The sequence below is a fragment of the Peromyscus maniculatus genome, chromosome 8, assembly GCF_049852395.1.
Source record: "Peromyscus maniculatus bairdii isolate BWxNUB_F1_BW_parent chromosome 8, HU_Pman_BW_mat_3.1, whole genome shotgun sequence".
Taxonomy (NCBI): Eukaryota; Metazoa; Chordata; class Mammalia; order Rodentia; family Cricetidae; genus Peromyscus; species Peromyscus maniculatus.
In genome coordinates this window covers 108,073,374-108,096,582 of record NC_134859.1, presented here as the reverse complement: position 1 = coordinate 108,096,582, position 23,209 = coordinate 108,073,374, and the positions used below count along the sequence as shown (strand labels likewise).

The window sequence follows — 23,209 nt, the reverse complement described above, 5'->3', positions numbered from 1 at the left end:
AGGGGGAGGAGGAGGAAGAAAGAAAAGGCTAAGGTGTGGTGGCACCTGTAATTCCAGACTCAGGAGATGTTCGATCTATTCTCAGCTACATAGTGAGTTTGAGGCCACCCGGGCTACACGAGATCCTTTTTGTTTGTTTTTTGAGACAGGATTTCTCTGTGTAGCCCTGGTTGTCCTGGAACTCGCTTTGTGGACCAGGTTGGCCTCTGCCTCTGAATTAAAGGCGTGCACCACCACAGCCCGAGACCCTTTCTTAAAACAAAGATGGCTGAGTTCAGTGGCAGGGCCCTTCTTTCGTGTGTGCAAACCCCTGGACTACCGTCCCAAACACACACACCCCACACACATATGCGCGTGCGCACAAATTAGTAAACACACGCGGATAATTTTTTAGAGCATTTGAGTTTATAAAGCTATTATTTAACTTCTGTTGGAGTGGGCAGTTGAACTTCGGTGTCCTGAGCCCTTTGGGCGAAAGGAGGAGAGCCCACCACCGGGTGGCAGTGAGTGGAGCCACCAGGAGCAGGTAGGAAAGCACGGGAAGAGGTCGCCCTGTCGGGCCTGGCAGAGGACCCGGGGTGAGCCGGGAAGCGTGACCAGAAGCCCGACCTCAGGGGCACAGGGGCCCGCAGGCTCCGCCTCCCTGAAGCCCCGCCCCTCCGCCCGCCTCCACTCCGCCTTAGCTTTCGGCTGCTCCTCCCACGCCGGAAATTGCAGGACAGCCCAGCGGCCCAATGAGCTGCCCGACGATCAGAGGGCGTCCGGAGAGCCAATCCCTGAGCGGCGCGCGTTGTAAAGGCGGGCCAGCGTGACGGACAGCGGGGGAGGCGCCAGGTTGGTTGCTAGCCGCCGCCACTCGCCCCTGCGGACGGCTCTTTATTGTCACCCACGGCCGAGGCCAGCCCCGTGGGGCCCCGGGTGGCTCTGCAGTCGTGCCCGCCAGGCCGAGCCCACGGGCCCTGCGCCCCAGGCCGGGCCCGCGCAGGTGAGGGGCATCGCGCGGTGAGGGATCGGGCCCTGCAGCGAGGATGGCCTGTGCCCAGTACCCCTCGCCCTGGGAGATCGCCGTAGGGTCCATTCGGGCGGCCCGGAACCCCTGCCTTAAGCCCCGAGGGGCCTGGGAGATGCAGGTCGCCCGCGGAGGAGCGCAGCACTGCACTGCCCAAGGGCCCTGCCTCTCCGGGTCAGCTGGCCCCCGAGGGCCTGGGAGCAGGCTCCTGCCCCTCCCGATCCTGCGAGCTTGCGGCACGGTTTTGTCCGGGGTGAGATTGGCCTCCCCAGCCTCCCTTCATCTGGCTTGGAGGTTTCCATGGAGAGGCTATGTTTACCGCCCAGAACCTCACTGGCTGCACGTGGGGCTAGGAAAGCCGCGTCCACCAGCTCAGGAGCCAGCCAGAGTCCACCCAGGTTGGCCAGTGCCAAGTAGGGGAAGGTGTTAGGTTTCACCCACACAACCAGAAATATGTAACTGAGGACACCGGCCAGACTGATGGCAGAGCAGCCTCAGATAGGGACACTGTCTCCCCCCCCCCCCAATGTCAGGACCAAAGCAGCATCACTTTGGACTATGGTGAGTGTATGCTCTTGGCTCCCTGGACTCTGCAAGGGGATTGTAGTCACTTTGCCCCATGTCCCTGTCTCTCACCTAAGTCCTCACCACTTCAGTGCCTTCCACATGCCAGGCGCTGAGACTGCATGGTCCCTGTCCTCTCAAGGGTGTCCTAGAGAGCAAAGCTATTTGATAGAAGGAAAACTGATGGATAGTTTGGAGGCAAGGGGATTGCAGATGCAGAGGTGTGTTGTGATGCACTGCCTGGGTTTGGGGAACAGGAAGTCAAGTTTGGTTAATGCAAAGTGGTTAATGCAGAGGACAGGGCCAGAGCTGGACATGTCAGCTGTTCAGATTTATTCTGTCTTAAGCTGTTTCCCCTAGGGTGTGAAGTGAGCTGAGAACAGTTCAGAAGGATTCAGTGAGTGATGTGAGGTTGAGCCCTGGCCAGGTGGGGCTGCTAAACTTGTTCAAGGCAAGGACCCAGTGGTTGGACCAGAGATGTAGTGTGGAAGAGACCAGAGACCACAGAACGCCCATGAACTCTGTTCTCTGGTGATGCAGGAACTTTTATGGTTTCACATCCTGCTACAGTCGGTCAAAGCTATTGAGGGATCTCCAAGGTCCAACCTCAGAGTCACATTTGAACCTCAGGCTAGCCCAGAAAGATGTACTTTTTTAAATGCAGAGAATGCCCTGAACAGGTGGAGTCCTTTGATCAAGGACTAGGGCTGGTGTAAGTGGCAGGGCCAGGCTCACACTCACCACTGCTTGCTGCTACCACCCTCTGGGAGTGCTGGCCTGTGCCCACAAGGCCATGCCACAGCCGTTCACTTCTCACCATTCAGAAACCTGCTAGTGTTTAGAGCAGTCCTATGCTCCTGACTGAGCTCCCATCCCTAATGGGAGCTTCCAGAGTTAGATGGATGGCAGGTAGACTGAGGTGTCCAGGGCTGGTTGAGGTGGTGAGTGCAAGGGCCGAGATTCCTCCATGGTGTCTTGTCTTTTCTCTTTTGTCTCTAGAAGAAAATTTTAAGCTGGGCGGTTGTCGAGAACTCCTTTAATCCTAGTGCTTGGGAGGCAGAGGCAGATGGATCTTAAAAAAAAAAAATCTATTTATGCCAGGAGGTGGTGTCCACGCCTTTGATCCCAGCATTTGGGAGGCAGAGGCAAGTGGATCTTTGTGAGTTTGTAGCCAGCCTGATCTACAGAATGAGCTCTAGGACAGCCAAGGTTACACAGAGAAACCCTGTCTTGGAAAAAAACTATATTTATTTTAATTTGTGTGTGGGTGTCAGATCCCCTGGTGGTGGAGTTACAGGCAGTTGTGAACACTGATATGAATACTGGGGATCAAGTTCTGTCCCTCTAGAAGAGCAGCAAGTGCTCTTAAGTACCGGATCACCTCTCTAAGCTCCACCCCCATCATTTTTTTAGACAAGACTTCATGTAGCCCAGGCTGGCCTTGAATTGAACTCACTGTATCTGAGAATGGTCTTGAATTTCTGGTGCTCCCACCTCTGCCTTCTGAGTGCCAGGATTCCATGCATACATCACCGTACCTGGCTCTGTGCCACGCTGGAGATTAAGTGGAGACTAAGCCACATCCCTGGCCCCTACCATGGTGTCTGATTGTGTCTCTCATTTCTGTCTCAGAGCTAGCCTGGTCCACCATGAAAGGTTCACGGACCATCAGTGCTACTCCTGAAGGCAGTCCAGAAGGTATGGACTTGAGTCTGGTTGGCCTCCCTCCACCCATGTCCCAGCGCCCCAGCAGTGCCTCTGCCACCAAGTCCATTGTCCGCTCCGTGTCTGTGGCCACGGGCAGTGAGCCGAGAAAAAAGGCGTTGGTGAGTGTGGGCGCCAGGACCCTTTTGGAGTGACATCTGGTCTCTGGGTATAGTTCCTCCCAAGAACATCTATCTCATATCCGTGGTTATCCCCTGGGCAGGGAGAGCTGGACCTTACAAGCCTGTCGAGCTGCCCTGGGGTGGACCTGCATCCTTCTAGCATCAGGCCCTGCCCCTCTTGCTCCATGGCCTTTAGGTTTCTTTAGATTCTTCAAGTGGGTGGACCACTGGGAGGGTGACGTGCTACTGTGGCCTTGTAGAAACTGGGTGGGTGGCAGATGGGCAGGGGTTGGGGCTTTGAGGAGAGCCGCTTGGAAGGAAGTGATAGGATAATCTTTGTGAGTTCAAGGCCAGCCTGATCTACAGAGTGGGTTCTAGGACAGCCAGGGCTACACAGAGAAACCCTCTTTCAGAAAACCAAGGGGAAAAACAAAAGAGTCGGTCAGATGTACCAGTGTTTAAAGTGCAGAGGGCAAAGGAAGGGAGAGGTAAGCCCACTGCTGGGGTGCCGTGGCTACTCCTGGTCTGCAGACGGCCATGCGCTGGGGTGCCGTGGCCACCCCTGGTCCACAGACGGCCATGCGCCACTTGCTTTCCTCCCCGTCCCTACAGTGTGACATTTCTACACTATTGATATTTCCATCACTGCTCATGACAGCAGTGGCACATGGTGAGCAGTTCCTAGTCGGGCCTGGTGCCACTTCCTGTGCCCTCCCACACTGCAGGGGTAAAGGGCTCCCTACTCTGTCAGTACACCTAGCTCCCAGAGGCTGGGGCCCTGCCCCACACACCCACCGATGGCTAGGCCTAGAATTGCTTCCCATCCATCCTGTCCTGTGGCCTTGACACTCCTTTGTTCCCGATGGTTCCTCCCAGGCCTGGCCTGGCTGAGCCACTGGCCAGTGTCTGAGTCTTCTCTGCTAACTAGCTTCTCTTTTCCCTTCTCCAGGATGCCACAGGGCCTGGGGGCTCCCGCGCTATCAACAATCTTCGAAGATCTAACAGCACCACGCAGGTCAACCAGTCATGGACCGGCTCGCCCAGGTAACCCACGGTGACTCCAGGTCACCTGCAACCTCCAGCTGCTCCTCTTCCTTTTCCAACTCTATCCGTCATGGTCTTTGCTGGGCAGTGGGATCTGGTGACTCTGACACCGTTTGGCTTTGTTCTCTTGAGCTAGAAGGGTTCAGGACAGCTAAGAGCATTCATTCTGTCCTGCGCCATCTCTGCTGGACATGAGATCCTGGGCCCTCAGGGTCAGTCCCACCCGCTCCTCCACCTCTTCTCCGGCCTACCTCCTCAGGAGTACTCAGGAAGGTTGCCTGTGGCCTTTATCTACGCATCTTTCAGCTCTAGCCTCTCCTGCCTTTGGATGTCAAAACGCACTGTTAGTAAGTAGGCGGCATCAGTCTTGGGACACTTCTGAGTCTTCCCTTTGACCCATGCCAGCGTAACTGTCTTGGAACCTCAGTGCTGGGGAGGCCAGCAAAGAGCCAGCAGTGGCCAGTGCTGCTGAGCCGAGAGGGACAATAAGGCCCTCTTGCATGAATTGTCCCCAGGCAGCAGGTGTGAGACTTAATGAGACTCGATCGTATACTCAGGTTCTGAGCCAACCAAGGTGGACCCTCCTCTGGGAACACAGGAGCTGCACTAAGAGCAAAAGCAGACATCCTCAGCTCACAGTCCACCAAGCAGCAGCCTCAGGGCCCAGGATGTAGCAGAGAATAGGCCGCACTGATTCAGAGACGGTGTGCCGTACTCTCAGATGTCCACCCGGCCAGATTACCAGTGGCCGAAAATGCAGGATCTCCTGGGGGTGTGGGGCGGCACATGTGACAGTGCTGGGCGTGGGGATGTGTACAGGGGGCTGTTCATACACATGTCTGTGGCATATGGATTTGTGGGGTATGCTTCATGTGTGGCATGTGTTATGGAGTATTCAGTTTGTGGTGTGTTTGCGTGGTATGGATGGTATGAGTTATGGGTGTGCAGTGTGAGTAGTGGGCTTGGTGTGTGTAGTGTGCGTGTCTGTGTGTGCGGTGTGGTTGTGCTCACTAAAGACCTCCAGGAAACCCTCTGCAGACATACCTGAGCTTCTCTGGCTGGTGGAGAGCAGGCCTGCATGTGTTAGCAGTTGAATGTCTGGCTTAGTTTCTTCTCCTGTTGGCTCTGATAAAATACCCCGACAGAGGCCATCTGAAGAAGGAAGTGTTTATTGGCTCACAACTCAGGGGTCCAGTCCGTCACTGCAGTGACATCAGCGTATCAGGAACCTGAAGCAGCTGGTCACATCACCTCTGCAGTTGGAGGAGGGTGATGGACACATGCTTCTCAGCTCTCTTTCTCCATATATATAGTCTGGGATCCCAGTCAAGGAACGGTGCTACCCACACTGGGAAGAAAGAATGGGCATATCCCCCTGCCTCAAATTAAGGGATCACAGATGTCTCACACAGTCACACTCAAAGGCCCATTTTCCAGGTGATTGTAGTTTTTGTCAGGCTGACAAAACCCAATACAACTCCACTTCTTATCAGCGTGATACCTAAATACATCATTTAAGCCAGTCTCCCACTCCTCATCTTCATAAGTTCCTGACCATGTCATAATTTGGAATGCTTTCAGTCCCTGTATTCTGTAACAGGGAGCTCATGTAAAATAAAAAACAAGTTATTTATATCTAACACGTCAGAGCACAGAGTAAGATTCCTATTCCGAAATGGAAGGACAGGGCACAACAAGAAACAGTCACACCAATGCAAACCCGAAACCCAGCAGGGCAAACAGCCAGTCTTGCAGCCATATCTGGCATTGGGGGCTCATAGTGTGTTCAGCTGGGCTCCAGAAGGCTTGGTCCCCCCAACACGCAGATTCTCGGGTCCACACTGTGACCAGGTCTTCACCATGACATCTTCATGTGTCGCTTGCTCACTGGACAGCCTCACTGCACACGGCCTCTGGAACCCTATTGTAACTCTATTGTAACTCCTACATTCTGCATGTTCTGCTGGCCTTCACTGGACCTCAGCAGCTAAATGCAGAAAAATGTTTCCCTAGTTGGTTGTTTGCAGCAGAGCATTCCTGAGAGACTGCAGCTTTTTCTTCTTTCTTTCTTTCTTTTTTTTTTTTTTTTTTTTTTTTTTTTTTGAGAGTTCAGAGTAGGATGTCAGATCCCTGGATTTCAGCACCGCCTTGTGTCTAGTCCCTTGTATTGTTTATGAGTCAGGACAGTCGTCTCTCCCCTATTACCTCCCTGCTTTGTGTGTTTGTGCAAAATGAGCCCACCCCTCTCCACATGGAAGTGGATTTTGTGGTACCTTCTTCTGTGGCCTGGAAACATGGCTGTTGATGCCAGCACTGTGCCTTGGCCTCTGTCAGGGGTGATGTGTGAAGCCTGTAACAGGGTGTGGAGTCTGTCAGTGTGGCAGTCTTGGCAGGGATATGTCTGGGCTGAGAAGAGACAGGCCACAGCCCAGGAGCCTTCTGGAAACTGGCTGCCCATCATCCCTCCCTTTTCCCTATAGAGTATAGAAATGGCAGCCAGAGCCAAGTGATGCCAACTTTGCTGCTTTTTTTTGGCCACTTTGTTGGGGTGTAATTCTTGTGCCGTACAGCTTACGTTTCAAGGACACCTCAAAGGTGTGCTTATTTGTTGGTGCCAGGGATGGAACCCAGGGCCATGCACACTAGGCAAGCACTCTGCTCCTGAGCCAGATCTTGGCTCAGTCATTATTTTCAGTGCAGCTGGCACCATGGTCCTGTCTAGAGCATTCATTACCCCATATCTGCTAAGGCCCTCTGTGTCCTCCAGCCTCTACCAGCCACCGGTCTGCATTCTGCCCCTGTAGATCTGTCTGCCTGGACATTCTTATAACTAAAATCAGACATAGCCTGGCCTCCTGTATCTGGCCCTTCCCTGAGTGTCCTGTTTTCAGGGCTCATTGTGTGATGGCATGTCTGTGCTTCACTCTTGCGTGTTGCTGTATTGTGCCATCCTATGCACAGCCTATACTTGCCGTCAGAGCTACAATGGCCTCACATAGGGAGGGCATTGCACCAGATGCTCTTACTCCTTCAGGCTCGGACCTTGGCACGTCCATGGCCACCTGGGGGAGTTCCTGCTGTCTATCAGCTCTTCCTTGTCACCCCTGACTCTGTTGAGCTGATTTCTCTGTGGCTCTCTGTCTGTAGGGGGATGATGGTAGTAGCAGTAGCTGGCAGCACACATCTTTGTCCTTTGGTCCTTAGACTCAGTATGACTACCCAGATTCCCCAGGCTTCCAGACCTTGTCTGGAGGACCCTGAGGCATCTCTGCCAGGTAGGAATGTAGGTCAGGGTTAAGAAACATTTTTTTATGTATATGATCTGTGCTTATATGCATTGATGTGCACCATGTGTGTGCCTGCTGCCCTCAGAGGCCAGAAGGAGGTGTCAGATTCTCTGGAAATGGAGTTACAAAGGGTTGTGAGCCTCTGTGTAGGTGCTGGAAGCCAAGCCTGGGTCCTGTACAAGAGCAGCAAGTGCTCTTAGCCTCTGGACGACCTCTCCAGCCTCTAAGAAATCTTCTTTTAAACTGGGCTTGAGACCAGACTCCTGTACTGGAGCCACGCCTCCTGCCCCCGTAAGACACGGGCCTGCCTTCCTTCCTGGCGTCCTAACGGTGGACTTTGTGTGCCGACCTCTCTTTGACACAGGCCAGCAGAGCCCAGCGACTTCCTGATGCTCTTCGAGGGCAGCACCAGTGGGAGGAGGAGGGTGGCCAGTCTTAGCAAGGCGTCCAGCGAGAAGGAAGCCTCGTGGAACGTCCTGGTAAGGGTAGTATGCGGCAGCCACGAGTCCTGGAACTCCTGCCGGGGTCACCGTCTGGTTCCCTCCACATCCTTCCTCCTCTGCAAAGAAAGGGCAGCAGCTGCAGGGAGGGTGCGTCTTGGGCTTGGTGAGCTTTGATCCTAACTGTGGTCCCTTGGGTGTGTAAGGCCTGCTGTTGGTACTGGGGTATGCTCCCGGTACCCCAGGCTGAGAAGTGTCTGTGTGATCCACAGGATGACCAGCCTAGGGGCTTTGCTTTGCCAGCCAGCGTCCAGAGTCCCAGCACCCTTGACTCTGCCTTGGGCCCTCGGAGGAAGGAGTGTGCCCTGGCACCCAGCTTCACTGTTAACAACAGGTACCACCCACCAGGTGCCCCTGGTCCAGGAACTCTGTTGTTTGTGTAGTTCCTGTAGCTGCATCGAGCTACTTTGTAATGAATGGCTTTCCCCTCAGCCAAAGGAGGAGGCTGGAAGGTATATCTTGCGCAGAAGGGACCTTTGACCACTGTTTAAGGGATGCAGCTGTGCTCAGGCCCAGCGGGCCTTCTGGAATGCCCCTCTCCCTTGGGGCAGCCTTTCCTTCTAGAGGCCTGAATCACCCAGCTGTGCTTTCTGGAAATTCCAGGTCTAGGAGGCGCCCTCAGGGCCGGCTGTACCTGACTTGGAAGGTTCATCAGATGTGGGGAGGTGGGACTGTGTCACCTTGGGGCTCCCGGCCTGCCTGCCAAGGAAGGGTGAGCCTGTGTCGGAGCTCCGTCTGTCACTCTTGGGGTCATGCTCAGCAGGGACACGACAGACCAAAGCATGTCCGAGAACAGTAGCCACGGTGGCAGGTCCTGGTGCGGTGGCCTCCCTGATAGACGGAGAAGCCACTGGAGAAAGCATACTCTAGGTCACCTCCAAAGCAAGTGTGCATCCCTTGACCTCGGGGTCAGGGGACACTATCCACCTCCTCTGGGTACAAGAAAGGGCTTTTCTAACCCAAAAAGGCTTGGCCGCGGGGTGCGGGCCATGGGTCCCAGGGGTGTTTGATCATTGCCACAATGTGAGTTTTTACAGCAGCGTGTGCTGCAAACGAAACCTGGCCGTGTCCTCTTCCCTGTCTCTCTGCCAGGAGCAACAAAGGAACCGTGGGCAACAGTGTCACCACCATGGTGCATAACCACTACGCCTCCCTGAAGAAGGCGTCGCCTCCCAAGAGCTCCAACCAGATGGCCCCCTCCCTCAAGTGAGGCCTGCTTGCATGCACGCAGGGAGCATGTGACCCAGGGGTGGGCCCCAGGTAGGGTGCCCTGTGTTCCTGTGAGGACACTGGCCCCGGGACAGGGCTCTTGGCTCTTAGTGATTCCCATCTGGGCTAAGGCAGCTTCCTAGGGAGAACAAACAGCTGACTGGGGAAACTGAGGTCTCTGCTCAGGGTGGAGCCCTGGAAGGAAGCTCCTGCCCACATACAGAACCAAAAAGGTACCACAGTTTGGGGTAACTGAGCAGCAGAGAAGCCCTGTACCTTGACAGGGTGGCTTCACTTAGGGTCAGTGGTCCTCAGAATTCTTGAGTCCCTCTGGATGTGGACTCCTATTCTCAGAGCCTTTTTCTGTTTGTAAATGTAAAATACATTTACCCGGGTGGCAGTCAGTGGGACTTTGGCATACAGGTAGTTCTGGGCACCAGCAAGGTGGGGCCAAAGGCCAGCTTCGCACCACGGCCTCTGGGTCTCCTCCGGTCTTGGAGCCTGCCCAGAGCTGGGGACAGAGCTGGGGACAGAGCTGGGCTTCTTCTTTTTTTCCTGTCAGCAATATCATCAAGGCTGCAGCTCGAGAGGGCGGTGAGGGCGGTGACTTTGGGAAGCCTCGGAAGAACTTCTCTGGTGGCAATCACTCCACCCGGGGTGCCACCGGCCTGCTGAGGCGGAAGGAGGTGACTGAGGAGGAAGCTGAGAGGTGACTGCTCACAGGGACGAGGGGGGACGAGGGACTTGGGACCTGTGACTCCAGTGTTAAGAGTTTCCATTAATAGTTGGTTTTTAGACAACATGGAGGGCCATGCTTGGTGAGACTCCATGTGTATACAGTGCAAAGACAAAATGGTTTTATAGAGGGAGGGGAGCTGTGGTTGCTTGGGACTTGGCAGGAACCAGGATCCCACAGGGATTGTTTTTAGGGTGATGGGAATGTTCTAGAATTGGATTGTGCTGATGGATGCACAACCCTGTAAATTTGCTTTAAAAAGCATTGAATTGTATGCCACAAATGGGAGGGTTTATAGTATGGTAATTATACCTCGGTAAAACTGGTAATTAAAGACACATTTAGCAGAAAGAAGATAAAAGACTGAGGAGAACAAAACCACCTGCCTGTGGGGCTGTCCTCGACAGTTCCCTCTGGGGCTGCAGGGTGGGCACGGGCAGAGGTGCCCGGGCTGCCACGCTGGCTCCTTGCCAGGCCCCCTTAGTGGGTGAATGGCTGCATTGGAGCCTCCTAGGTGGCCTCAGGACTCCCACCCAGACCACCTACCCGGCCTGTGACTCCAGGCTGAGCACAGGGGAGGGTCCTGCAAGTAGACAGTGGGAGAGGGCACCAGGGGTGAGGCTGGGAGCCGGCGGCCCCCCAAAGCTCCATCTTGGTGTTCCTCTGCGGATGGGCTCCTGTTGCAGGCAGCTGAAGGTACTTGGACCACTGATGTCATCCTTGGTAAATGGATCCTACTTAAAGCCCTTCCCGTCAGAGTTGACGGGTGTTGTTTTGTTTTTATTTTTTTATTTTTGGTTTGCTGGCCTTTTTTTTTTTTTTTTTTCCTTTTTCAAGACAGGGTCTCTCTGTGTAGCTTTAGAGTCTGTCCTGGAACTTGCTTTGTAGACCAGGCTGGCCTCGAATGTTGCTAGAGTTTTCCGCCTTGCCCACAGTCAGGACAAATCTTTGTCACCCGCCAGTCCCACAGCCGCTCAGACCCAACCAAGTGAACACAGAGACTTATATTGCTTTCAAACTGTATGGCTGTGGCAGGCTTCTTATTAACTATTCTTATAGTTTAAAGTAACGCATTTCCATAAATCTATATCTTAAAGTAATCCATTTCTACAAATCTATACCTCGCCACATGGCTGGTGGCATACCGGCATCTTCACATGCTGCTGGTCATGGCGGCGGCTGCAGCCAGTCCTTCTGCCTTCCTGTCCTTTTATTTCTCCTCTCTGTTAGTCCCGCCTCTCTTTCCTGCCTAGCCACGGCCGATCAGGTTTTATTTATTAACCAATCAGAGCAACTTGACATACAGACCATCCCCCAGCACAGCCAAGTGCAGACCATCTCAAACACCTGCACTCAGGCCCATGGTCCTAATCATCCTCTATACGGACCTGCTGGGTAACGCCACAAAGAACCCAAGAAGGGCTCCCACAGGACATACAGAACATCCCACAGCACCCGAACTCACAGAGATCCACCTGGCTCTGCCTCCTGAGTGCTGGGATTAAAGGTGTGCCCGCCGCCCCCCCCCCCACCCTGAGCTGATGGGTTTTTGTTAGTCGGCTTTATTGAGTTTTTGTTTGTTTCCTTACAGTGCTGGGATGGGACCCAGAGGCTTGCACATGCTCAGCAGGAGCTGTACCACTGAGCCTTATCCCCAGCCCACTGGGTTTAGTTTAAAATGTACCCATTTGACAGATGTATGTGGTGGCACATGCTTACATCCCCAGCATTTGGGGGATAGAAGTTGGAGAATCAGGAGTTTAAGGTCATCTTCAGCTACATGGTGAATTTGAGGCCAGAGTGGAGTACATGAGACTTTCAAAAACAAATCAGTGACCGGGTGTGGTGGCGCACACCTTTAATCCCAGCTCTCAGGAGGCAGAGGGGGCGGATTTCTGTGAGTTCAAGGCCAGCCTGGGCTACATAGAGAGACTCTATCTTAAATAAATAAATGAATAAATAACACTAAAAATAATTAGACTATTTCAACTTCCCTCCATTCCCTCAGCCCACCCACCCTGTGTGTCCTCTTCTGCCCTGACCTCAGCAACCACTGACCTGTCCATTCCGATGCTCTCGTCTCTCTGCAGCCCCGGATTCTGTGCCTAGCACAACTCTCTGGTCCTTGTTCTTGCTCCCGAGCAGTCTCCTGTTGCTTGGAGGCATCACCGTTTGCTCGGTGGTCAGTTGTCATTGGCCATTTTCACTTTCTGTTGATCAAACCTATTGTAGACTGACACTTGTATTCCCCTGGGTTTAGATTTTAAAGGAATCCAGAAGGGCTAGCCTTCCACATCACAGCCTGGTGGGACGGGGCTCTATGTAGCCACAATTGCCTCTTTCCATATGGACACTTGACTAACAAGTTCTTGTTCTAGGGCACAGGGATGTGGGGACCCCTTCTGGTGCTGAATCTGGTTCTTTGGACAGGTTTATCCGTCAGGTAAACCAGGCTGCAGTCACCATCCAACGCTGGTACCGCCGCCAGGTACAGAGGCGCCGAGCAGGAGCAAGCCTGGAACACCTGCTGGCGTCTAAGCGGGAGGTCAGTGTGATTGTGTAAGCCAACCTAAGCTCACCCAAGGGCTGGGCATAGAGTCCTCAGGGGCTCACAGCACACAGTGGAGTTGTTAAGACAAACCAAATGGAGTTCAGACCCGGGATTACCCACAGGTGCATACCCCCTCTGTGGGCCTTGCTTGGTTCTTAAAGCTCTGTTGGGGTTGATGTGTCAGGAGACCCCCTGAGCAAGGTCCTGGCAAAGTGCTACAGAGCTGCCAACCCCTGACACACCTCGCTGCATCTCAGGGTGGGGCTGGCTCTCTGTTGAGCCAAGGTGGCAGATCCAGTGTCCTGGGGATCTGATCTCTTCTCTGCTAGTGGACTCTGCAGATTCCCATGACTCTCGGGTCCTGTGGAGACCATCCATCTGGTTCCAGGGCTCTGTCATCGTCTAGTTCTGTAAAGTTCATGGCTTTGGCTTCCCTGGCAGGAGCAGAGGCAACGGCTGGGTAGTGGGAACCTTCTGGACCTGCACCGGCAGGAGGAGGCAGCAAGGAAGAAGGCCCGGGAAGAGAAGGCTCGCCGGGCCAGGCAGGCAGCCATTCAGGTACCGGGAACCCAGGCAGCATCCAACAGCTCTGGACAGCTGGGCTGCAGAAGGGAAAGGGGACGTACTGCTCTGGGCAGCCGCTCAGAGATGCTCCTCTGTCAGGAACTGCAGCAGAAACGAGCCCAGAAGGCAGGTGAGGCTGAGCACAGGCCGCCTAAAGACAGACCAGAGACCAGAGCCCCGGGGCAGCCTCGACCCACCCAGGAGCCACCCTCGATGCCAGGCAGTACCGCCCACCAGGCCCTCAAGGCCAACAATGCCAGTGAGTGGTTCTCGGTCTACCGTGTTCTGGGAGGCCAGTGGTGGGAAGGAGCTGCAGGCTCTGCCAGGCTCAGTCCTCACGTTGTAGCCAGGCTTTGTGACTTTCACCTGCCGGATTAGGATCTCGGCCCCAGGTCATTACTTCCCACATCTGCTTCCGCCTGGGTCACTTGTGGTGCTGGACTTGAGGGTGCCCAGGCCTCGACAGATCATCCTGCCAGTGGGACCTGTACAACTGAGGCCCAGCATTATGGGGTTGTGCCTCTTCCCCCACAGCTTTATACCCTGGAAGGCCAGGGGACCACTCACTGTCTCTGTGAGCTTGTACCTGGATCCTTCCTAGGGAACCTCCACGTTCAGGCCCTGGGAGGGATGACACTGTGTTCTGTGTTATAGGTGCCAGCATCTACCCCACAGGCCCTGGAGACCTCTGCCCTCCTGCCTCTGAGTCATCCCCAGAGCCCCAGCAGCCTCCAGAGGACAAGCCACAGGTCTGGACACAGTGCCCTTTCACCTCTGGTTTTGGCTTCGGGGCATGTCATTCCTGGGTGGCCTAAGCTGACATTTCCCTGCCCTTTCTTCAGCCTTGGGGTCCCTTGTCCTGAAAGGATGCCCAGAGGTGATCTCACTGGGGTGAGGTCTCACAGAACTGCTCTGGAATTCTACTAGGAGTTCATAGTTGTGCGCGCGCGGGGTGTGTGTGTGTGTGTGTGTGTGTGTGTGTGTGTGTGTGTGTGTGTACTGTGTCCGTCTCCTTGAAAGAGGAACTGGAAGTTCAAAGGGGACAGCAAGGGCTGGACAGATGGCTCATCGGTTAAGAGCACTGGCTGCTCTTCCTGAGGTCCTGAGTTCAGTTCCCAGCAACCACATGGTGGCTCACAACCATCTGTAATGAGATCTGGTGTTCTCTTCTGGCATGCAGACAGAACACTGTATATATAATAAATAAATAAAACTTATTTAAAAAAAAAAGTACAGCAAGGCCACAAGACTGCTCAGTGTGAGACTGGGCGGGCCCTTTCTCCTCTGAGGATGGCATCTTGATATATGTGCCAACAGGTAGATGTGCTGATCCATGGGGCTGGGTAGCGCTGGGTGGGCCTTGCATGTGGGTGGCTTTAAGTCACCACTAGCCTTGCTGATCTCCCTCCCTGCCTGACTGCTGTAGGACATCCATTCCCAGGATGTAGCCAGAGGGGACTTGGAAGTGTTGGGCACTACCAGGAGCAAGATCAGGGCCAGAGCAACCCTGGATGAGCTGCTAGACACACTGAGGCTACTGGAGGAGGAGCCTGAGCCGCTGCCCCGCCCAAAGACCTATCACAAAGACAGATATGCCTGGACCGATGAGGTGAGTAGGCACTTGGGACTGACATCATCTGCGTAGGTCAGGAGGCCTCCGTAGGGGTCAGGGAAGGCTGGTGCCGCCATACTCCTGTTTTAGTTGGGACCCTAACAAGGACCAGATGTGGCCTATTGACCTCTGCTCTCCCTTCCCTTCTGGTCCTTGAGGTTGACGCACAGTGACCCATGAGGGTTCACACCTCTCTTGCTGCATAATCTTCTCAAAGGTCTGAGCAGCAGGAGGCTTCCATAGCCAGCCCTCTGCCCCTCCACCTCACTGCCCCTCCACCTCACTGCCTGCCGTCCCTGAGGGACCCCAAGTCCTCAGGCTTCCCTAACAGCCTCCAATGCTGGGCCACCTGCAGGAGGATGACACCAACTCCCTGACGGCTGACAACCTGGAGAAATTTGGGAAACTGAGTGCACCCCCAGGCCCACCTGATGACGGGACTCTGCTCTCAGAGGCCAAGCTACAGAGCATCATGAGCTTCCTGGATGAGATGGAGAAGTCGGGACAGGACCGGCCAGCACCCCAGCGGGAGGTAGTCAGCCACCAGGCCCCTGGGTGGCTCCCAGCGGGAAGTGATCACTTGCAAGACCGTTATGCAGCAAGCAGCCCCGGTCCTGAGTTCTGAACAGAGGTGAAGGCAGACAGGACCGTCTTCTCCCACTCTGGGCTCCTGTCGAGATGGGTTGTCCTGTCTAGGTGGATGGTCCTGACATCCCTGGGCTCTGGGCTCTTTGGGCTCTCTTTCCTGAGTGAACACTGGTGACCACGATGAGTGGAGTGACGTCTTGTTTTCATGGGTGGCAGGAAGGTCAGGAGTGGGTAGATCATGTCTGATGATGTGTGTTAGAGCGTCAAGGCCATAGCCCTCCTTCTGCACTGAATAACGAATACCGTCTCCTTGGGCTGACTTGTCACCCACCGACCCTTGACCAGACGCCCTGTACAGCTGTTGTTCCCTCACAGCAGGCTAGATCAGGGGCATGGAGTGACTTCCCGTGAGCATCAAGTGGGTGGTAGCTGCTGCGTGGCCTGTCTGAGGCTTGTCCTATCCTTAGAGCCTGGTGCCGGAGGCGGGCCCAAGGCCCCTGGAACTGGGGTCTGAGGGGAGCACATTCATGATGCGGCTAAAGCTGGAGGTCGAGGAAAAGAAGCAGGCCATGATTCTCCTGCAGAGAGCTCTGGTGAGTCCATTAGCCACCACCCCAGGGCTCTAGCTGGGATGGGGACTGCCAGCATCCTACTGAAGAGGCCTGGGCCATTGTCATCCCCAAGGCTCTGTCTCTGTCTTCTCTCCCACATGGCCCTTGGTCTCTGGCAGGGACCCAGTGACAGTACCTCCTGTCCATACCCCCTGCAGGCGCAACAGCGTGACCTCACCATCCGACGTGTTAAGGAGACAGAGAAGGAGCTGAACCGGCAGCTGCGGCAGCAGAAGGAGCACTATGAGGCCACCATCCAACGGCACTTGTCCTTCATTGACCAGGTGACTCCGCTCTGGGGGGCTTGTGGGGTGAGAGGCGTTGATCTGCAGACCCAGGGTTGGCGTCGCTGTCCCTCCGTCGGGGTGCAGTGCTAACTGCAGGACCACTGTGCCCGAGGCCCCAGAGGGGTTCTCCAGCTGCCTGGCTTAGTAGAGGTGCCCTAGGTGGGCATCAGAAGCTCACCCACCCCCATCACAGCTGATTGAAGACAAGAAGATTCTGAGTGAGAAGTGCGAGGCAGTGGTGACTGAGCTGAAGCAAGGGGACCAGCGGTGTCGGGAGCGCGTGGCCCAGATGCAGGAGCAGCACGAACTGGTGAGCTCCCTGGCCGATGCCAGCTCGTGAACAAGTTCCCGGGGCACATGGCATTGTGGCCTGAGGATGCAGATCAAGATTCCCAGCACTTTTCCTTGTTTCCTTCCCTCTTTTTGAGTTTTTTGTTTGTTTAGACAGGTTTCTCTATGAACAGTCCAGGCTGGCCTTGAACTCACAGAGATCCGCCTGGCTCTGCCTCCTAAGTGCTGGGATTAAAGGCGTGCGCCACCACCGCCTGGCTTTTCTTTGTTCTTTTGGTGCACCTCTCCCTCTTCTTGAACTGTTACTCAAGTGTTCAACAGGGACAGGTCCTGAGGTGTGGGCTGCCACATCCCAGGTAAGCATAAACCACCCTTATCACAGGAATGGCCATGGACCCACGAGTCCAAGCCTGGCCTACTCCAGGGAAGTCCTGAGTAACCGAACCCACTCATCTTCGCTCTACAGGCACCTCAGCTCGCCTTCAATTCCAGCACTCGGGAGGCAGAGGCAGGCGGATCTCTGTGAGTTCAAAGCCAGCCTGGTCTACAGAGCGAGATCCAGGACAGGCATCAAAACTACGCAGAGAAACCTTGTCTCGAAAAACAACCCCCCCCCCCAAAAAAAAAGTCTGACTCGGCCACCTGGCTGTGCTTCTCCCCAAAGCATAGAGCTGGCGTCCCTGAAGGCGCCCTAGACTGGAGCCTAGACCCAAGTGAGGGTGGGCTGGCTCTGTTTAAAGAGACCCCGGCATCCATAGCCCACAGCCAGCCAGGGCTGGAGATTGCAGCTGTCGAGTGGCCCTGTCAGCCCAGGAACTCCCTCCTCCCTTGGTCCGTGGCTCCCCTGCAGAAAAAAAACTTCAGTACCTAACAGAGTTGGAGTTCATTAAGACTTTTAGATCTTTTTTTGTTTGTTTGTCTGTGGGTTTTTTTTTATTTTATTTTATTTTTTTTTTGAGACAGGGTTTCTCTGTGTAGTTTTGGTGCCTGTCCTGGATCTTGCTCTGTAGCCCAGGCTGGCCTCGAACTCACAGAGATCCTCCTGGCTCTGCCTCCTGAGTGCTGGGAATAAAGGTGTGCACCACCACTGCCCGGCAGGACTTGTAGATCTTAAGCACAGAGGTTAATAGCGGTGCTCCGGAGCGCTCCGGGTGTGAGTGTGACCTCTCCCCACAGAGCCGGGCTTTCTTCACAGTGGGTGTCTATAGATTCCTAGTTACTACGTCACATCGTTAAGAGCATGTCGTGTGCAAGGTTTAAGGGTTTCTTCCTGTAAGTGAGGTTGTAAGGTGTAGCATGAGAGCTATCGCTTAGATGTGGGGGGAGAGACTTGCTAAAACAGGGTCATAAATCATTTTTGCCTTAGTTTCCTTACCGTCTCTAATGTTTTTGTTGGAGGTGTCCTTAGGAACACACGCATTGTCCTTGTGGTCAGTTTGGGCTTTGTTGATGCTGTCTGTCAGCAGGAAAGGCACCCCAGTTCCCGGATGGAGGGCTTCTTTTCCTTCCTGTGTGCTCCTCTCTTCTGCCTTTTGGTATTGCCTCAGTTCCAGGGGGTGGCGGCATCCCTCTTGGGGTGGAACTTCTACAAGCCAGGGGCTGTAACCACCCTACCTCATGCCTCAGGCTGGAATATGTGCAGTAGGGTGGTCCCCACCCCTGGGGAAAGGAAGGAGCTCTGCAGAGTACAGGCCCAGAAGGTGGCAAAGGGACAGGGGACTCCGGATGCCCCTTTTATCTCTGCATTCTGACTTCCTGTGTTCTTACTCAGGAGATTAAGAAACTCAAAGAACTCATGAGTGCCACTGAGAAAATCCGCCGCGAGAAGTGGATCAATGAGAAAACGAAAAAGATCAAGGAGATCACAGTCAGAGGTGGGGACACTTTCCAGAGAGAGTGGTAACCTCAGTCCCATATGTGTGGCACTGAGCGTAGGTGTCCCTGGTGAGGCCCCGGTGAAGGGTGCCGTGGGAGGTAGATGCCAACTCTGCTGCTGGCTCCCAGTTCGCAGATGCCTGCGGGGTCTCCCATCCCTTGGAGGCTAGTGTGAAACGTCAAGGCGGTAGGTGACTGGCGTGTAGGTCACACTGCAGAAAACAGAGAACTATAGAAAAGAACTACCAGGGCCCCTTAAGCTGACAGAGTTGGTTTGGGAAGGAACTGTGGACCCTTAGGTGGTTTTAGGGAGCACTCTCAACCTGGCCTTCCCACAAGACCTCCAGGATCCTGAGCACCGTGTCACTGGGAGACACACCGAGGGTCTGGGTAGCTGTGTGTACCACAGGCTGGGAAAGCCACTGTGGTCTGGCGGTGTCTCCAGGACGGCCTGGAGCTAGGTCTCTGGGGTGCAGGCCCTGCCCCTTCTCTCCGCAGTAGATCAGGCTAGCTGTGCTTTGGGGCGGTGGCTGGGTGGGAGGGTCTGGCAGCCTTGTCTCTGGTGCAACCCCCGCCCCCGCAGGTCTGGAGCCCGAGATCCAGAAACTCATTGCCAAGCACAAGCAAGAAGTGAGGAGGCTCAGAGACCTGCACGAGACTGAGCTGCAGCAGCGTGATGAGCAGGCCGCACAGCGCCACCTGCGCCAGGCGGAGGAGCTGCGGGAGCACCTGGAGCGGGAGAAGGAGGCGCTGGGCAGGCAGGAGCGCGAGCGCGCCCAGCAGCGGTAGGCGGGCCCTGGCGGCTGTGGTCTTAGGGCAGCCACTGGCTTCCCCTGGAAGGGCAGCAGTCTGTGTGGGACTTGTGCAGTCCACCTCCTGGGCCAGTGCTGAGATCCCGTTGTGGGTTCACATGAGATTGCTGTTACAGAACTCAGACGCCAGGACTTGCTAAGCTGAGCCCAAAGTGATGTGTCGGCCGCTCTGCTGCAGAGGCCAGCCTCGTTCATTCCCTCAGCCCTCAGGCGATCAGAGCCTGGGAGTTGGTGGCCAGGGGACATGGGATGGCCTAGGCACCAGTGACCACCAGTGTACAGCCCCTCCTTCACTGCCAGTGCCTTCAGGCTGGCTCCTCTCCCATGACCCACTGACCCTGTCAGGAGGGCCAAGGGTACCAGCCATGGCAGGAGCTTGCTCCGGTCCAAGAACCAGGTGCCTGGTTCTCACCTGAGAGTGGAGCTGAGCAGAGAGAGGCCAGTGTGAGGACACAGTGAGCCACAGACTCAGCTGAGCTGAGGCCAGTTCACAGCTTTGTCTGGGCCTGCAGCTGAAGGAGGCTGCGGCCCTCCGACAACAGAGCGACCCCGGGAGCGGACGTGGCCAGCAGGGTGACGTAGTGTGAGCGTCCTCGCTGTCCTGCAGGTTTGAGCAGCACCTGGAGCAGGAACATCGGGCCCTGGAGCAGCAACGGCGGCGACTCTACAATGAGGTGGCTGAAGAGAAGGAGCGGCTGGGCCAGCAGGCAGCCAGGTGCCGCTGGGGCGCTCTCCTCCCCGTGACCCCCGGCCTGCCCAGCTGGGGGCGCTCTCCTCCCCGTGACCCCCGGCCTGCCCAGCTGGGGCGCTCTCCTCCCCATGCCCCCCGCCCCGGCCTGCCCAGCTGGGGCGCTCTCCTCCCCGTGACCCCCTCCCCGTGACCCCCGGCCTGCCCAGCTGGGGTGCTCTCCTCCCTGTGACCCCCAGCCTGCCCAGCTGGGGGCGCTCTCCTCCCCGTGACCCCGGCCTGCCCAGCTGGGGGCGCTCTCCTCCCCGTGACCCCCGGCCTGCCCAGCTGGGGCGCTCTGCTCCCCGTGACCCCCGGCCTGCCCAGCTGCTCTCACACTGACCTCTTGTTCCCTGACTCTTGCCGGCCTGCAGGCAGCGGGCAGAGCTGGAGGAGCTGAGGCAGCAGCTGGAGGAGAGCAGTGCAGCCCTGACTCGAACCCTGAGAGCCGACTTTGAGAGGAGCCGGGAGGAGCAGGAGCAGAGGCACCAGGTTGGCGTGGAACTGAGGAGGGGGTCTCTGATGCCTGACCCTCAACAGGGTGGGCAGGGCCTTGGAGTGGCCCTCAGGCTGCTCACAGCCTGTCCCCTCCAGATGGAGCTGAAAGCCCTGAAGGACCAGCTGGAAGCTGAGAGACAGGCGTGGGTGGCCAACTGTGCCAAGAAGGAGGTAGGGCAGCCAGATGGGCTGCTGAGGGCCCTGGGGTGCTGGCTTCCGGGTGTCACTCCAGCTGCCTGGGGGTGTGGTGGTCCTTCCCAGCTGTGCCGTGCTGCTCTGTCTGCGTGTGGATCCAGGAAGGTTAGAATCAGACCAGGAGGAAATGGGGCTGGGCAGATCCTGGAGATCTGAGAGGCTTTGTCCTTCCTCTCCAGGGTCGCCCTTCTGTCCCCTTCAGAGTCGGCTGATACCCAGCTCCTGAGGCCCCTTGGCCACAGGGCAGATTCACCATTGTGGCTTGGCCTGTCCAGCAGACAGGATAGTTGACTGTCTTCAGCTCTGGTTCTCTAGGAGAGAGGAGCAGCCTGTTAGTGATGACCTCCTTATCCAAGGAGCCATACTACCCAGGACCCATCTCTGTGCTCACAGGACGCCCTGAGAACACGACACTGTCCTCTGGGGGTCTGGGCAGCCCTTCAGCCCTGACCTATGCATCTCCCTGTGGCTCAAAGCAGGGAACATTCCCCAGAGCCTGTGAGGCTCGTCCTGCCTCTGTCCTGGGGGCAGGATCTGAGACCGCTGTGTGTCCTGCAGGAAGCGTGGCTGCTGACCAGGGAACGTGAGCTGAAGGAGGAGATCCGAAAAGGCCGGGACCAGGAGATCGAGTTGGTCATCCACCGGCTGGAGGCTGACATGACACTGGCCAAGGAGGAGAGCGAGAGGGCAGCCGAGAGCCGGTGAGCCGCCCCCTGCCTCTGGTCCCGCAGATGGGGAGGCCCAGAGCAGAGGGGTGGGGTCTTCATACCGCCACCTGCCTCTGCCTGCCAGCGTGAAGCGTGTGCGGGACAAGTATGAGACGGAGCTCTCGGAGCTGGAGCAGTCGGAGCGGAAGCTGCAGGCGCAGTGCACAGAGCTGAAAGGGCGCCTCGGCGAGGCTGAGGGGGAGAAGGAGCGCCTGCAGGCCCTGGTCCGGCAGAAGGAGAAGGAACTGGAGGACGTGCGTGCGGTGAGTAGCCCAGGCCCTTTCTCCGTCGGAGCCCTCCATTGTCAGCCTGCTCACAGCCTCATCTGCTGCCCAGGTGAACACACGGATGAGCAGCGAGCGGGCCAGCCTGGCCCAGGTGATCCGACAGGAGTTTGCAGAGCAGCTGGCAGCCTCCCGGGAGGAGAGCCAGCGGGCGAAAGCAGAGCTTGCTGAGCTGCGGGCCCGCCAGCAGATGGAGCTAGATGAGGTGCATCGGAGGTGGGTGGTCCGGACTTCAGGTGGGGCCCAGGGAGCAGTGGCGGCTTCCTTTCTCCTCCACATATGCAGACAGCGCCCAGGAGCAGGAGCTGGTGTGGCTTACAGCTCTGTGTTCCGGAAGACTGGGCATCGTCCCTCTGGGTGTCACTTAGACCTGGAGCATCAGGGCTGGCAAGGACCTACTGTGCTTCTCCAAGAGGGTGGGCCAGGGGCTGGGGCCCAACAGCTGGCTGGGGCAGCTGTTGCTCAGCAGAGGGCCAGCTGCAGGGAGGGTGACAGTGAGCACCCAGACTCTTAGGCCTTCCCGAGGCTGAGGCTGCCCGCCTGTGTGGCTAACAGACAATAAGACAAAGTCACGAGGTGACTGCTCACCTGTCTTGGTCTGCACAGCACCATGCCCAACCCCCTTCCTTCCAAGAACCACTTTAGCATCTGGTTCCCACGGAGACAGTGGCCCAGGGCCAGCTGCTCAGGTGCAGGCCAGCAGGGCTGAGACCCTTCGGGCTGACCTGGGGCTCAGGCTGGGGGCTGCACAGACGCCCACCGCACATCCCTGCAGGGTGAAGACGGCTCTGGCAAAGAAAGAGGAGGTCGTGAACGGTCTCCGGAAGCAGCATGAGGTGGGTCCCTCTGGGTCTGTGGTGGCCTTGCCTGGGGTCGGGGCATCCATGGCCTGACTGAAATGTGTTGCAGGCTGCTGTGAAGCGGGCGAACCACCTAGAGGAGCTGCTGGAGCAACACAGACGGCCATCTTTGAATGCTAAATGACATCACTCTTGGGATGAAAGACTGAGGCAGATGCTCAGCCCTGCAGCTGGTGTCCAGGTTACGTCCCAAGACACAGGACTAAGGGTAGTCCAGCAGCTGGTGTGAGAGGCACCCTCTCATGGAACTCCAGTGCCCAGGACATTACTGTCAGCTTGCCTGCAGCTGTTTTATAGTAAAGCACGTTAGTTTTTTTGTTTTTTGTTTTTTAGTGTTTCATGTCACCGGCTCGTCTTTCTCTGCTGTGTTGGGTTTGGGGGGCAGGGAGCTGGAGACCACAGAGAGCCCCGTTTCATGGCTGTAGGACTAGCTCCGGCCCTTGCCTCGCCCTCTTCCCACCTGTCCAAGCTGACGGGGAAGTGGAATGGCCTGCAGCCAGATCCTCTGCTCTCAGCTCGTCTCCAGCAGGCAGTGGCCATTTGTCCCCACCTCGGCCTCTCCAGAGGATAGC

The 23,209-nt window shown here is 56.2% G+C and overlaps 1 protein-coding gene across 6 annotated transcripts; it reads left to right on the top strand.

Moving 5' to 3' along the window:
• Positions 1-785: 785 nt before the first annotated feature.
• Cep131 (centrosomal protein 131) lies at positions 786-22,953 on the top strand. Of its 6 annotated transcripts, none has more exons than XM_016006233.3 (26): positions 786-985; positions 3,206-3,399; positions 4,349-4,443; positions 8,095-8,209; positions 8,443-8,564; positions 9,323-9,436; positions 10,002-10,148; positions 12,606-12,720; positions 13,168-13,284; positions 13,390-13,549; positions 13,945-14,039; positions 14,717-14,899; positions 15,258-15,434; positions 15,958-16,083; positions 16,260-16,385; positions 16,582-16,698; positions 18,451-18,553; positions 19,138-19,339; positions 19,974-20,081; positions 20,468-20,585; positions 20,688-20,762; positions 21,345-21,487; positions 21,579-21,756; positions 21,830-21,993; positions 22,553-22,613; positions 22,687-22,953. In XM_016006233.3, the coding sequence occupies exons 2-26, from the start codon at positions 3,223-3,225 to the stop codon at positions 22,759-22,761; spliced, it is 3,213 nt and encodes a 1,070-aa protein (XP_015861719.1). In that variant the 5' UTR covers positions 786-985; positions 3,206-3,222; the 3' UTR covers positions 22,762-22,953. The 6 variants fall into 6 exon arrangements, with proteins under 6 accessions (XP_015861719.1, XP_076400013.1, XP_076400011.1 ...); XM_076543898.1 differs by having other exon boundaries at positions 793-834; positions 21,830-21,982; XM_076543896.1 differs by having other exon boundaries at positions 800-834.
• The last annotated feature ends 256 nt before the right edge of the window (positions 22,954-23,209 follow it).

Coding starts and splice junctions, on each gene's coding strand:
- Cep131 (XM_016006233.3), top strand. CDS start 3,223: ATGAAAGGTTCACGGACCATCAGTGCTACTCCTGAAGGCAGTCCAGAA. Junction 3,400..4,348: donor AGCCGAGAAAAAAGGCGTTG/GTGAGTGTGGGC, acceptor TCCCTTCTCCAG/GATGCCACAGGGCCTGGGGG. Junction 13,550..13,944: donor CCTCAAGGCCAACAATGCCA/GTGAGTGGTTCT, acceptor TCTGTGTTATAG/GTGCCAGCATCTACCCCACA.